Source organism: Lycium barbarum, chromosome 10, assembly GCF_019175385.1.
Source record: "Lycium barbarum isolate Lr01 chromosome 10, ASM1917538v2, whole genome shotgun sequence".
NCBI classification, from domain to species: Eukaryota; Viridiplantae; Streptophyta; class Magnoliopsida; order Solanales; family Solanaceae; genus Lycium; species Lycium barbarum.
The window spans coordinates 1,733,064-1,748,352 of record NC_083346.1 but is presented as its reverse complement, the minus strand read 5'-3'; the positions used below and the strand labels follow the sequence as shown (position 1 = coordinate 1,748,352).

At 32.7% G+C, this 15,289-nt stretch overlaps 1 protein-coding gene across 1 annotated transcript; it reads right to left on the bottom strand.

Annotated features, from left to right (window-relative positions):
• Nucleotides 1–1,781: 1,781 nt before the first annotated feature.
• On the bottom strand, nt 1,782–7,844 carry LOC132613780 (ubiquinol oxidase 4, chloroplastic/chromoplastic). The gene is made up of 9 exons (XM_060328003.1): nt 7,522–7,844; nt 6,267–6,462; nt 4,839–4,932; nt 4,257–4,372; nt 3,576–3,684; nt 2,739–2,807; nt 2,447–2,518; nt 2,313–2,360; nt 1,782–2,206 (listed from the first exon to the last, which is right to left on the bottom strand). Exons 1-9 carry the CDS (start codon nt 7,695–7,697, stop codon nt 2,001–2,003), a joined length of 1,086 nt encoding a protein of 361 aa, XP_060183986.1. The 5' UTR covers nt 7,698–7,844; the 3' UTR covers nt 1,782–2,000.
• Between the last annotated feature and the right edge of the window lie 7,445 nt (nt 7,845–15,289).

Sequence of the window (15,289 nt, the reverse complement as noted above, 5' to 3'; positions counted from 1 at the left end):
GTACGTATTTATCTATGTCTTACCCCGTTTTCCGGAGAGGGCATTATTTACCCCCATCTTACCCAGATGAGCAATACATGAAATACACTGAATCTGAATGTATGCTCACGGGACATAGTACGTATTTGTCTATGTCTTACCCCGTCTTCCGGAGAGGGCATTATTTACCCCCATCTTACCCGGGTTACTTAAAATTCTAGCATCTATCTCTCACCGAACATCAATGGGACCTGTGGAAGTATGCCCCTCTGAAGATATGATAAGTGGAACATACATCCATTCAATACCACTCCTAAACTTTACATTTATATAAATAGTATCTATTTAAGCGAAATTACGCTAAAGGACTCATACGGTCATTACTTTAGAAACTTGGAAATTATCCAATTTAGATCATGCTTGCCCACTCACACGAACTAAATGGTTTAAATGCATATATACAACACAAACCATATGCTTTTTATAAAAAGCAAGTAAACTAAGAGTTTAAGCCTCACTTGCCTTATAACCGGAATGTAAACCTCTCTTGAAACGTCAAAATCTCTTCTAATTATATCTGATAGCCTCAATCTATTCAAAATATGAATAACGAGTCCAAATTAGTGAAGAGAAACTAATCCCATAATTGTAAGACACCTCGGGTTCAAAGTCCAATAATTGACATGCTATTAGTCGACTTATCCCTTCAATTACTCATATAAAAAAAATGCACTGGTTTTAAAAAATGCTTTCCCTACAGACTACGGTAGAGATTCTGTCTTTCTAATCTTTACCAACCCATGAGTTGTAATTTATAAACCTAGTCTAACAATATTCAGAAACCCCAAACGAATTCTCTGTGCAAATCAAAGTGGAACTATAATCTTGAAAAGTTGTCCATTATAAAAAAAAAATTATATCGCTATTCCCAATGCCTATTAAACACCATCACTTACCCCATAATCATTGTGTCCCCCAAAAGGTAAATTCTTTACATTATGTCATAAAAAAATAACTGTACTCTCATTCTAATTCAATTCATGAAACATAGCTATAGAATAAATTTAGCATAGTACCTGAATGCGACAGTTTGGACTTCTACTTCTCTCACTCTCAGTACACGTTACCAAATCCTCTCCTGATGCTACAATGTTTCCTTCTCAATACTAGAAATTTTTCTAATCCCTAATAACCTCTTAAACGTGGCCTGCAATTTGGGGGTGACTCGGCCCACTCCTTCTTTTAAAAAAAAAAAAATATTTAAATCCTTAATTATTCAATCCATATAATGATATTGGCCCATTATGCATAATTAATTGACTATCTCAAACTATATATATATACTACTAACACTTTCAAGAAAATAAATAAATATAAGCATATGATGTGGACTATATTCCATAGTTACCCCTCCGATATGAAATCCGTTAAAATTAGTTAGTTATAATTAAGGGAATAACTCTAAAATTCACTTGAGAGTAAAAATATCGAGTCGTTACAATATGTACTGTGTGTGTGTAACAAGTTTATGGAGTTGATGCATTCTGCTCTCGTATTATAAATCATCCTTGTCAAATCAACCTAAAAGAAAACTACTAAGAACTTGATCAGGGTACATATCATCTAGTGGCTGACATCCCAAGTAAAGACTAAATTATTGAAACCTTTTTTTTTTTCCTATAATTGGTGTCAGCCAACTTGTGCACGCCTCGACTAATTCCACAAAGTATCTACTACCTCCCACTAGCACAAGTATCGAATAACTCCATCCAAATTGTTGAAACTTTGATAACTCGACTAAATTGTTGAAAATTTGAACTTCCCAAAACTAAATGTATTACATTTAGTACTTGCATATTATTGAAAGGAGATAACAACCAAATGCTTGCCCATCTTTGGGCATTTTGACATGCTCTATCTCAAACAAAAAGATACAACATGGATATAACTTTGTATTTTGGTTATACTGGTATATACAAGTATAGTTGGTTCTCATTTTTCTTTCACTACCTTCTGCTGACTTAAGGATCGGCGACAGATTTCTTTATACAATCCACGATACCTACACAATCAGCCTGAGGCACGGGACACCCTGGATCATCTTCAGACTCATCACATAGATTTGTGTGCGGAGAGCGAAGGCTCCCATGAGTTTGACAGGCTTTCATTGTCTTACAATGCTCAGCTTCGTCATCTCTAATGTTCATGAATACGTCGTACAAATTATCTAAACAGGAAACACGACTTCAATCAGAATTATACTCTCACTTGTCTGAATCGATTACCGCTTTGCTTCCTTCAAATAAACCTATATTGAGGTGCGTTTTAATTACCTATTTTTGGTCTCCGAGTATTAGGCTCTCGCGAAGTTTGGAATTCATCTGATGCAATCACAAAATGATTTAGATTTACTGAAATTGATGGACAGTTGGTCACAAAAGTATCAAGTTATCACTGTAACACTCACCAAACAAATACAAGTCACCTCCCGTGTAGTAGCTCACGGCAATCTTTGGAGCAGGCAATTTCTTCAATTCCTCTGCAGAAGCATTAGGAGGGCATGTTACTACCATTTTGAGGTTAAGAATATAATAGCATTTGAAACTATCCCAGATAAGGAATTGACAAGAAATATAAATCCTCTCCAAATATTGTGCTATCCTTGAGAAATGGCCAAACAAATTAAAGGAAATTATGACTTCCAATTCTGGCTATTCCACTTTGCTGTTTAAAATATTCAATTGTTTATAAAACAATACCTCCTTGATCCTTGATGAATTTATCGTAAGTCTCGTATGCATGGCTCTCCACACATTCAGAGAAATGATCTGTAAGAATTGAAGGATCACCAATCAAGTATCGATATTAGCCTTGATAATGGTCATACATGAAAAACTCACGGCTTATCAAAGATGAAATCATGACCAATCACCAATTTCATTTTCAGGTAAACAAATCAGAGAACCTAAAGCCAGGCAAAGAACGTCAAAAATATCAAAAGTTCCTTCCTCCCCCGATTCTGTAAAGAAGTAAGACCTAAAAAAGGCTACTATAATGCTTCCTCTAAAAACAATAACAAGTTGTAGAAAAATGATTAAATGTGTCCCAAAAGATGAGACTATGTCAGAGCTAACGGAAACTTTGTACATTCTTAAAACTTTTTTTTTTTGGGTAAAGTTGTACATTCTTAAAACTTGTCTATAAGATACTCCCTCTGTTCACTTTTACTTGTCCACAGTGGACTTTGCACTCCCCTCAAAGAAATAATAAATAATGTGCATATTTTACCACAATAACCTTGACCATTAGCATTTAGAAAGTTCTGTAAATAAATTTGGAGAATGAGTAGTTAATGTTAATGCTAAAACAGGAAAAAATATGCTAAAGTGGATAAGTAAAAGTAAAAATTTATTTTTAGTATAGTGAATGGAGGGAGTATCAATCAACTTCCCAAAGTATCAAAAAGGAAAAAAAGAACCAAACTCTGTACACAATAAAGAGCTATGATTAAAAAACAAAAAAAAAAAAAAAAAAAAAAAGGAGATAAAGAAAAGCTTGAGAGACTTGAATAATGAGATCTTAATATTCCAACTTACATGCCATTCTTGGGCTCAAAGCATACATCAAGACTGTCATGAAATAATAGAATATAGCTATATGTTGCGCAAGGAATCGATCAAACCACCAAGCATTTCCCCCTAATTCCTGCAGTTGAACCGCACTTACCATTAATACCAAGACAAAGAGATATTAGTATTTACTACTCCCTCTGGATCAAAAAGAGTGTCCACTTATCAAATCAAGAAAGAATTAACCTTGTTTTTCCAGATTTGCCCCTATTAAGTGTTCTGTGATCAAATCCCAATACCTATTTAATGAAGGGCAATTTAGTCAAAGTATCTATTTTTTCCTAGGAGTTAGTATTTTCTTAAGGGATGTGCAAATGGCTAAATGGACACTCTTTTTGATCCGGAGGGAGTATATCGCAATTTGAATTCTAGAAATTAAAATAGGTTCATTACTATGATGCACGAATTTGTAGAAGATCCCATCCGGGAAAAAGTTTATTCTTTCAGTAAATAAGCGCTGATACATTTCTCCAGTAAAAAGTTCAAACTTGCACATGGAGAAACGTAGCATCAAGCCCTTCACATTGTAACCTATTCTGAATAAACTATGGCTAGTTAAGAAGGAACACACACACACGCACACTTAACAGGGAAAACAGATGCTCATCTCATTGAAAGGAATCGAGAAGTTAGAAGGAAGAGAATTACTTCCATAATGAGCAAATGGTGCATCTCATTCCAGCTTTCAGCAAAATGCACCTTTATATAATCTGCTCTTCTCCACCAGCCAAAGCTCTCATAAGCGTGAAGAACCGATATAAATGCTGTTATGAACAGATGAATGTCACATGTCATTGTTAGAAATTGTAATTACCATAATATCTTTCTTTTTTCTTAAACAAAAAATAAATAAACAATAATATATTTCAGAAGCATCATAAATGAAGAAAGGGGGACTTATAGGTCCCATTATATCACTCAAAGATATTTATGGCCTTTAGCAGGGAGAAGAAGCATTTCAATAATCTGCTTTTGAAAAGTACTATCAGGTCTTCCTGCAGAATGACCAAGTTCGGGTGTATGTTCAGCACTAAAGATATAAGTAGAATTTAAATAGTGATATTTTTGTTTTGAGCTAATGTAATTGTATATAAAACTAGCAGTAAGGAAGTGTTGTTACACGTGAGCAAAAACCCAAAAGAAAAATCCCTTTCCAATCATACAGGGAGATGTTTAAGAAGTGATAAAGGTGCTACAAAACAAAAAGCAGCTTGAAAGAATAGTATTTACCAAAATAAGGAACTCTTGCAATTGTTTCCAGAACATAAAACCTCGCATAGTTTCGGTCATGATACAAAGTGTCAAGAATCTTTATCACCGAATCCTGAAAATGTAGAAAGCTCTGTCAAACACCTTTACATCAGTGTGTCACATGATACTACAAATCAGTTTCAGAAAATAACTTATTCACCCTCTGCACACTGTGCATGATAAAAGAGCAATTCCATAAATTGCGTACAACTAGGGTTGTGGAGGACTCAGATTAGGATAGAAGGCGAGGTGGCTTATCCTTTCACCATAGTAGTTGTAGTTTTTCTCATTCGTTTATTGCCATTTGATTTCTGCATTTGATTGCTGCTTATATTTGTTGGGCCGTTGTACTTTGATTATCTTATTTATCTATAGTAGTTAATGCTCCTTTCTTTCCGGACTGTTCTATCATGACTTTCTCGCTTTTGTTATTCCTTGTTTTCATATTGTTTTCGATATGCTTGGCCCTATCTGACCTTTTGTCTTGTTTTCCTCTCTTGAGCCGAGGGTCTTTCGGAAACAGCCGCCCTACCTTTCAAGGTGGGGGTTAGGTCTGCGTACACTCTACCCTCTCTAGACCCCACATGGTGGGATTATACCGGACTTCTTCTTGTTGTTGTTGTTGTTGCGTACAACTAGGGTTGGAATTTTTTATTTTATTTTTTAAAAAAAAAGTAGCCATCCAATCCGACCCATTAAATATGGGTTGGTTAACTGAACATTTAAAAATGGATCAAATATGGATATTATCCACTCAAAACGGGTAACCAGATGGATAATATCCACTAAAAATGGATATTATCAATACTCATTTCTCTGCTTGTTATATTTCATGAGTTCTTGCTTTCTGCGAGTCTAAGCTTATTTTCGCTTTTGGCTTGTGTTCTCACCTGACTATTCCTGAAACCATAGATAATATGGATATCCATATTATCCGTCAGTTAACCCATTTTTTATCCATATTAAATATGGGAGGACCGTTTTAGTTTAACCCGCCCATATCCAGCCCGACCCACCCGTTTGCCACTCCTATGTACAACACACAACATGTCAATAGAAGATAAGCAAGTTGTACACTCAATTACCGATGCATTGTTCAATTTGCAACTAAAGTAATCCAAACTGCTCCGTGTGTGAGCAAATTTACCATCAACAGTGATCATTTCTACTTGGACTTTCTACTTTTAGGGCAAGGGAGAAATGGGGTAGGCCGTTTTGTAGCGGACAGTAGAAAAAGAACTTATTGGCACCATACTGCAGGAATTCATATAGCCAAAACCAACTACTTTGGGTTTTAGCCATAGTTGATTGATATTAATTGATGTGCAATTCCGACGAAGATGGCAGTTGCGGATTTGAAAAGAACTAAACAAGACAATATTTAGATTCAAAAAATGCGATACCTACCGTGAGGAAGATATTTATAGACTGCTCAATCTTTATAACCCATTTCTCTAGACCATTAGAGGACGAATCATCGGGTGGCTCCCCATTATTCCCCCCTCCCACTTTGCTTGGAAAACTCTTAGGTGCAATAGATTTCTCCACAACCACTTCTTCTTCATTCTCTTGTAACAATGTTGCTCGAATCCTACATGATTTCCTGCATATCATTGTACAACCGGAAAGAAAAGAAAAAAAACACCTTAACCAAATCCATCACACATCTATGTAAAGTTCAAGAAAATATCAATCAACCTGTAAATTTCTACAAAAAGCACCGAAAAGCAATCAACCATTTAACTTGCCTCGATCACAAACTAGTTAAAGTAGGCTATAAAATCCTCCATATTGTCATTCGGCCCCATTACATTCCAATACTAAATAAACTATCTTCTCAAGCAACAAACGTACAGGAACTTTTTTAAAAGAAAATGAAGCAATGCTAACCACTTGCAAGATTCCAACAACAACAACATACCAGTGTAACCCTACAAGTGGAGTCTGGGGAGGGTAGGATGTACGCAGACATTACACCTGCCTTTGTGGGGGGAGAAAGGTTGTTTCCGAAAGACCCTCGCTCAAGATTCCAATACTAACTAAATAGTCTTTTTAAGGCATAAATGCATAGCAAAAAAGTTTAAGAAATATCAGTCAGTGTGCTAACTATATGCAAGCCAAATCCCAATTGTTTCTGTAGGTTAATACCCAATTTTGCAATTAATAATTGACACAAACTGACCAAGAAATACTAAACTAATTCTCTTAGCTTTAATTGTCAATTTGCTGGTTCACACAGAAATTAAAAACTCCAACAGAATATTCTCTTCCCAATCACCGATCTTTTGGGTGATTTATACTCCCTTAGTCTCAATTTATGTGCTACCGTTCGAATTTCGAGAGTCGAACAGTTTAATTTCGACAGTGAATTCTGACATGGAATCTTTAAGGCTTTTGAAATAAAATTTACATTTGGAAAATATGTGTAAAACGTACTATAAGTTACACAATAATTGACCATTCAAATTATTTAAATGATATATGAAATATTATGGTAAACAGAAAGATTTATTTGAATCTCGAAATTCAAAAGGTGCCACATAAATTGGGAACGGAGTAATAAAGTAATAAACTACAACCCAAAAAACAGCAAATATTTGAAAAGTTCATTTTTTTTTCCTGATAATTTCAATAAAAACAAGAACTTTATACTATAAATTACCTTGAGAAGGAACCCTTTGAAGATCCATAAGAATTCTTAAGTGAAAATAAAGAATTTAAACCAAATGGGTTCTTGGAATTGCATAAAAATGATGGATTCTCAAAACTCTTAACTTTTAAACAAGAATATGAAGAAACTGAAGTTCCCAAACCCATAGAAGAAATAGAAATCGCCATTCTTGATCTTTTTTCCTTCACAAAAAAATCGAATTAATACTTTTTTTTTTTTGAAGGTCGGTAAGGAAAAAAAAATTGAGAAGTGGGAAATTTGTTAGTTTTCTGAGAAACCAACAGCTTTGTCCACTGGACAAAGTGCAAAGGGATTGGAAAAGTTTGGGATAGTTTTGAAAAGAATTAAAATGTTTTGTCGTTATTTGCAAAAATAGATATTTTGAAGGACCGTAATGTCTAAGTTGTTCGAATTCGGGTGCACGTATCCGATATGTATATGGATTCTGTCAGATTCGGCAAAATTTAAATTTTAAGATTCGTGGGTGCATATCCAGGTATAGACACGGGTGCGACGATTCGACTAAGAAAATTCAAAATTAAAAAAATAGAGCTATGAAGAACCCGACCCTTTGAATTCTTGGTTTCTCTCTGTTTGGTCTGAAACATATGTCATTTCTCATGTCTTAAATATGTTTTATCTTTCGTTTTGAGAAATCAAAATCTCAATTTTTCCTCCAAATTTGTTTATGGACTCCGATCAAAGTATCTGAAATTGATTGACTGTATCTGAGACGTATCCCACACCCACCCCGTGTTGAGACGAGAGCGAACAATAAGTCCACGCAACTTAAATTTTAATTTAGTTTTAAAAGAAAAACTTACGTTAATGTACCTTTCGGTCAATTAGCTTACCAAATATGACTGAGATATACATTACTTATACATTTTGGTTGTATTATATTGTGAATAAATATGTATAGTATATGTATATTTAGTAAAGTATATAACTCAGTTGTATATTATGTGCATAAATATTATAGTAAATATATATTTTATATAAAATATACACTACTTATAATAGTATACATATTTCATAAATTAGATGATCAAATGATATTCTGATGTAAATGTTCCTATTCTTTTGGGCGGGGCGACGCATGAAAATTTGGATCTACTTGGAGGGCCCACTTAAAACCCCAGTAAAAGGGCCTAAAGTCTCATCAGAAAGTTAGGGCTAATGGGCTTGTCAAAATGAAGATCTTAATCCTACATTATACCATCATGGTATATAAAACACTGAGATAGTATCATGGAGGAAGAATTCTGGGCGAGGAATACTTGGGTAAATAGTTTTGACGGGCTGAATAAAAGCGAAATTAGATCAGAAAAGAGCATGGACGGGTAAATATTTTACTTTTTAGCGGTGTTTTGTATTGTTTTCCCAAAATTAAAAACCAGCCCATTAGAAGGGAAAGTCGCAATTTTTTCCACATTCTTTTGGGCAGGCAGCGTACTGAAGTTTTGGATCTTTTGGAGGGCCCACTTAAAATCCAGCGAAAGGGCCAACAGTCTCTTTGAGAAGTTAGGCCCAATGGGCTTGTCAAATAAAGAGATCAACTGGACTTGTCAGAATAAATAGACGCTATATGGGCTTTGTCAAAATAAAGTGAGTCCAGTGAGACTGAACTTTTAGCCCAACTTAATAAAAATTTTGAAAAATAATCATGTCTTCTATTGGGCATAAGTTGTGGGAATATATTAGTTTTGCGGTTTTGTCCATGAGGCAAGAGTTCGGAATTTTTTAATACGGTAAATCTGCTCAATTGACTATAAGCGCAACCTCATAGGCGAAAATTGTCTGCGTTGATCAGCTGTTACAAGTCAATACAATTGAAACTCATGGCCAACATGCAACACATTATATCTACTATTTTTACTATATGTCACTCTTTGAAATGTCTCGAACTCTTGGCTCATAGACAAAACTAATTTATAAACTCATTATAACTAGAATTTGTGCCTGATGGGCAACAAAGATTATTTTTTAAAGATTTTATTACGCAGGATCAAAATTTAAAAATCCCCCTTATGGTATTCTTGTTCTACAGTTTCTTGAGAAGGTGGTGGATTACAATCCTTTCATTTGGTAGTGTCCCATAAAAGCTTGTCTAGGAGATGAAGGGATTATAATCCACTGCCTTATTCTCAAATAAATCCACACTCGTGGCTATACATTGGGTATGCATGTTTTGAAATGGCTACAATAATTATTATTTTTTTGGTTTTCTACTCAGTATTCATTATAAATATTGGAATCCGACTAAATTTGAATTGTGCACTGTAAATCCCATTATTTAGGGCGGCATTTTCAGGACTCGAACACGAGACCTCTGATTAAGATTGGAGGATCCCAGCCATCTCACCACAACCCATGCGATGACTACAATATATTCAGGAGTAAGGAACTAGTATAATTAATTATAGTACAAGGAAAATAATATCAAAGTCACCGACCTATCAATTTGTTGATTAATTGTTCCCCCGTGCCATTATGCCAAAGCTGGTGGACTTTTCGAAAAAAAGGGCAAGTGAAATGTATTTGGCCTGATGCTATTATCTCTCTATAGTTAGCCAATTGTTTATTGATTTTAATACGTAAAACTTTCTTATATTATATTATACTATGTGTTTTAGATAAGCATAATTGCATTGTAGTATTGACCAACACAAACGTCGCTTGCAACACAGCTGAACGCAAAGTCCGATGTCGTCTTCGTGGTCCTGGATATACAACTTGAAAATGAAAAAAAATTGTTTGCACTACGTGTGATAAGATCACATTATTGATAAATTTAGAGGATTTTTGTGGTAATATGGAGAATTTCAGTGATTTCGAAAGTGATAGAATAATAAGAATCAAAAGATTCAATCCAGTTGATGGTGGTCGGTGAGTGAGCACAAATCGCAAAGTATTGCTAGATAATAAGATGTGGCAATTAGTTATTATTTTTTATTTAAAAAAACTACACCAGTCAAAATATATTAGTTCATTTTATATATATAACTTTTTTTTTAAAACTATTAGTGTCTCACATTACAATAACAACATATCCACTGTATTTCACCAGGTGGAATATGAGGAACAAAAGGGTAAATATTATCCTGCTATCTTCTCTACCCTCTACAGACTCCACGTGTAAAAGTATATTAGGTATGTTATGTTGTTATAATGTGATATTTTGTTCTTAGCAATATTAAATACTCCTAAGAGACATTGCATACGAAAATAATATATAAAATGAAAAGTTGAAAATGAGCTGGTTGAAGTTGGATGCATCTAATAAATATGAGTCAGTAAGAATAAAAAAGAAAAAGCACAAGTTGAAGTCGTCGGCACGCAACTTAGTTTGTGATGTGATGCTGCCAAGGACATCAAAATTAATTAAGGATTTGTTTTTATTAACACGTGATATTTCATATTTACACCAATTTGAAAGCATTATTTTTGTTTCGAAGAAGTTGAACAAGTTTTAAGAGTTACTCGGTCAAAGTTTTGACTCATACATCCGTAAAAATAGATTGAGGATTTAATTTCAGTAAATTCGATCATTAAATTTCTTAGCAATATTGATTTTAATGGACTTTTAGATTAAGGATTCATAATATAATCTTTGTTAAAAGTACTAGCAATTCAATTTTATATTTATCGAATTTATTTATATTTCATGTCAAAATGTTGAGTTCTGTTTAACTAGTGACTAGCTAATAAGCTATATCTTGCAACAACTTGTAACTAGTATTAATTTATTTAAATAATTCACTAATAAGCTTAAGTTGAATATTCTTTTTAGTGATTATTACTTTTACAAATACAAATTACAAGGATATATGATTTTCTAATAATTACACAAAGATTGCCAACGTATCTTAAATTCTGTGAAAAGACAAATGCATGAATTAGATGAGATACGTGTATATATGACAAAACTATAAGGTTTGATAGGTTATTAATCAAAAACACCCTTCAAGTTGTGCTTATCTCTTTTTGTTTGGTCACGGTTTAAGTAGTACTTATCACCACTAAAAGAACTAAACGGTTCGGTTGAACTCAATGAATTTAGTGAAAATTCTATATTTATATTAAAAAAATGTCATAAAATATATATAAAATTTTAAATTGTAATCTAATTTCGAACACTTGATATACATCGTTATTTTAAAAAAAAAAAAAAATTATTCAGAATAAATTCCGGTAGATTGAGAAATAACACAAACTTTTATGTGGATATGATGAAATTTTATAAAACTTTTAATTTGTGTCCACAACTCCACTTCAAGGCTTTAAGAGCTCCACTTTGCTTGCTTTATGTGATTCCATGTACGGCCTACCTTGGTATCTTCTAAAGTTCTACTAACAATATGTCATTCCAAGTTTTCAATAATTGAAATTCGGACATATCATGTGAGTTAGTACTGTGATCTCTTTTAGTGTGCGATTAAAAGTAACTTAAAAAGAAAGCTGCATATAAGATTTAAAAATAATTCTAATGGTATGAGATTTTTTAGGAAAAAAATCATGTGAGTTAGTATAACACAAAGCGGTCAATATCAAATTATATTAAGAGTGTTTTTTAATTAATTTATCCGACCTATTGGTACTTACATTTGGTAGAACAAGTCTGAAAATGGTGGAATAATGATGTGGGGTTGGTTTAAAGTTGATGTAAATTAGAGGGCTTGACATTTTCTCTCTCTCTTTTTTTTTTTTTTTTTTTTGGCCCTAGTAAAATACACTAAGAATAAGATCAGTTTAAAAACTCAAACTTAAGGGCATATATTAATTTAAGAATCGAAACTCAAGTGCAAGTTGCAAACCGCATGCACGGGTCTATATTCTCAGTAGCGATCAGATATATATACATTATATATGTTGTTATTATAATTATATTAACTAATTGTTGTAAAAGTATTGAACGTATAAATTGATACATCATTTTTTATAATAAGTTAGATAGGAAGTAATTTACCATCTAAAGAATATGCTGCAATGATTGAGATCATTCATTTTTAACCCAATTCATCTATCATTTATGCATCTAGTAAAAGTTTTTTTACAAAGTGGTGTTACGTGACAATATTTATTTATCCAACATGTATATCCACCTCGAAACTATATATATAAAAATTTAGTATATTATTAATACAAGATTTATTATTTTCTAGTGACTCCTTTTAGGAAAATAATGTTGAAACTAAAGGTTAAAAAAGACTGTCCACTTATCTTAATATTGTGAAAAGCCAAATTGTGATAAATAACATGAGACAATACGTGCATATATTGACAATGGACAATTATAAGTTCAATGGATTATTGATCAGCCATCCCTTGTTACTACATCAACATCATCCTTTAGGTTGAGCTTGTCACTATTCCATTAATTCAGTGGACTAAATTTGTCCGTAAAAATAAATATTTAACTATGCTTAAACTCTATATTATGTCTGGACAAGACAACACTAATAATGTTGAGTCCAATTCAAAGTTTTAAGCGCTAGACTTAGCTTGATTTACGTGATTCGATATGGCCTACCCTGATATCTTCTATAGCTTTACGCCACACACACAAAAAAAAAAAAAAAAAAAAAAACAAACAAACAAACAAATATTCATACTTACTCCCTCCCATATTAGTTGTCCACATTACTATAAATATTCGTCCCAAAATATTTGTTCATTTACAAAATAAAGATAGAATTAATTAAGTTTTTCCTACTTTGCCCTTAATATTACCGTCTCAAACTATTTGTCGCATTTTTCATTTACACACCCTTTAAGAAAATATTTATAAGGGTAATAGTCAATATTTTGACCATTTCACCCTCTTAAAATATTTCATGTAATCTCTCCTCAATAAACATCTACTCCATTAATGGTGAGAACCTCTTAAATGTTGCTAATTAATACAAGGGTAAAATGAGAAAAAGTTACTTAATTTGTCTTGGTTAAATAAAACGACAAATATTTTTAATAAGGGTGACAAATATTTTGAGACGGAGGGTACAAATATTTATTATAGTGTAATTATAGGTTACAATTTGTAAATTAGAAGCATCATTTTATCATTGAGATCACCCCTTAATCTATGATCTATTAATGCATGAGCATGTACAGCCTATTGGGAGATTATTAAAAATGAAAAACATAATCAATTATTGCTACACCCAGGGGCGGATCTTCGTGTTTACCTGAACACCCTCGGCAAAAAATTACAGTGTATACATAAGGTAAATTTTCTGTGTTTATGTGTATATATTAACTTTTGAACACCCTCAGCAAAAAATTACAGTATATATTTAGCTTTTTTTTTTCGAACACCCTGAATGAAAATCTTAGATCCGCCACTGGCTACACCAAGATAATAATGCAATTAAATAAGGAAGAGACGAGATGATAGCATTATTCTCTATTCACATTGTCAAAATCATGATATTTTACTCTACTTTTCAATTGATCGTAATGTTGCAAGTTGCACGTTGCAAGTTTATAACCTTTTCATCAACTGGCTGTAGCGCTATTGCTTTTGAATCAACTGGTACTTCTGATGCACAAATTGCCCCTAGTGGCAATAATTAATGTAGCTAGTAATTTTTTGAATGTTTATTACTAATATAAGTATCTTTATTACTAAAAAAAAAAAAAAAATCATTGCAAAAATTGCCGTAGAGCGGTAACTACTTATATATCCTTACGATATTTCAAAGTGCAAACTCCAAAAATTTAAATCGTCTTTGATAGAAAATACTTTATTGCCAAGAATGAAAATGTACGGTGCATTTGAATTAGCCGGATCCCAAAACCAAAAGTTGTTAGTATTTTTATTTGTTTTTAATAGACAAGTATAAAGTTAAAACAGTTTACGGATTACTTGTCCTTTTCTCTCTTTTTTTGTTCCATAATAAAAAACTCAAACTTGATAGCTTATTAATTTATTTAAGAATCGAAACTCAAGTGCAAGTGTTCAACGATGTACGAGTCTATCTTCTCAGCAGCAATCAGATCTATATACATTTTATTATATACTATGTTTATATATAATTATATTACATGTTTTTATATCATTATATTACTTTGGTACCTAATTGTGGTCAAAGTAGTGAACTTACTGATTGATACTTTACAAGTGCTCACTAATTTAATTTAAAATTCTATTCCCTCCGTCCCATATTAATTGTCCCCTTTTTCCTTTACGCATCTTTTAAGAACTCATAAATAAAAGTGTATTTTTACTATTTTATCCTTATCTCTGTCAATTATTGCTACACCAAGATAATAATTAATGCAATTAAATAAGGAAGAGACGAGATGATGTTATTCTATTTTGTCTCCATTCACATTGTCAATATCATGATATTTTACTCTACTTTTCAATTGATTGTAATGTTGCAAGTTTGCAACCTTTTCGTCAACTGGTTGTAATGCTACTGTTTTTTAATCAACTGGACCTGGTACTTCTGATGCACAAATTGCCCCTAGTGGCAATAATTAGTGTAGCTCGTAATTTTTTGAAGGCTTATTACTAATATAAGTATCTTTATTACTAAAAAAAAAAACAAAAAACTTTTCATTGCAAAGATTGCCGTAGAGCGGTAAGTACTTATATATATCCTTAAGAGATATCAAAGTGCAAACTCCAAAAATTTAAATCGTCTTTGATAAAAAATACTTTACTGCTCAGAATGAAAATTTACAGTGCATTTGAATTAGCAGGATCCCAAAACCAAAAACTGTGGGTATTTTTATTTGTTTTTAATAGACA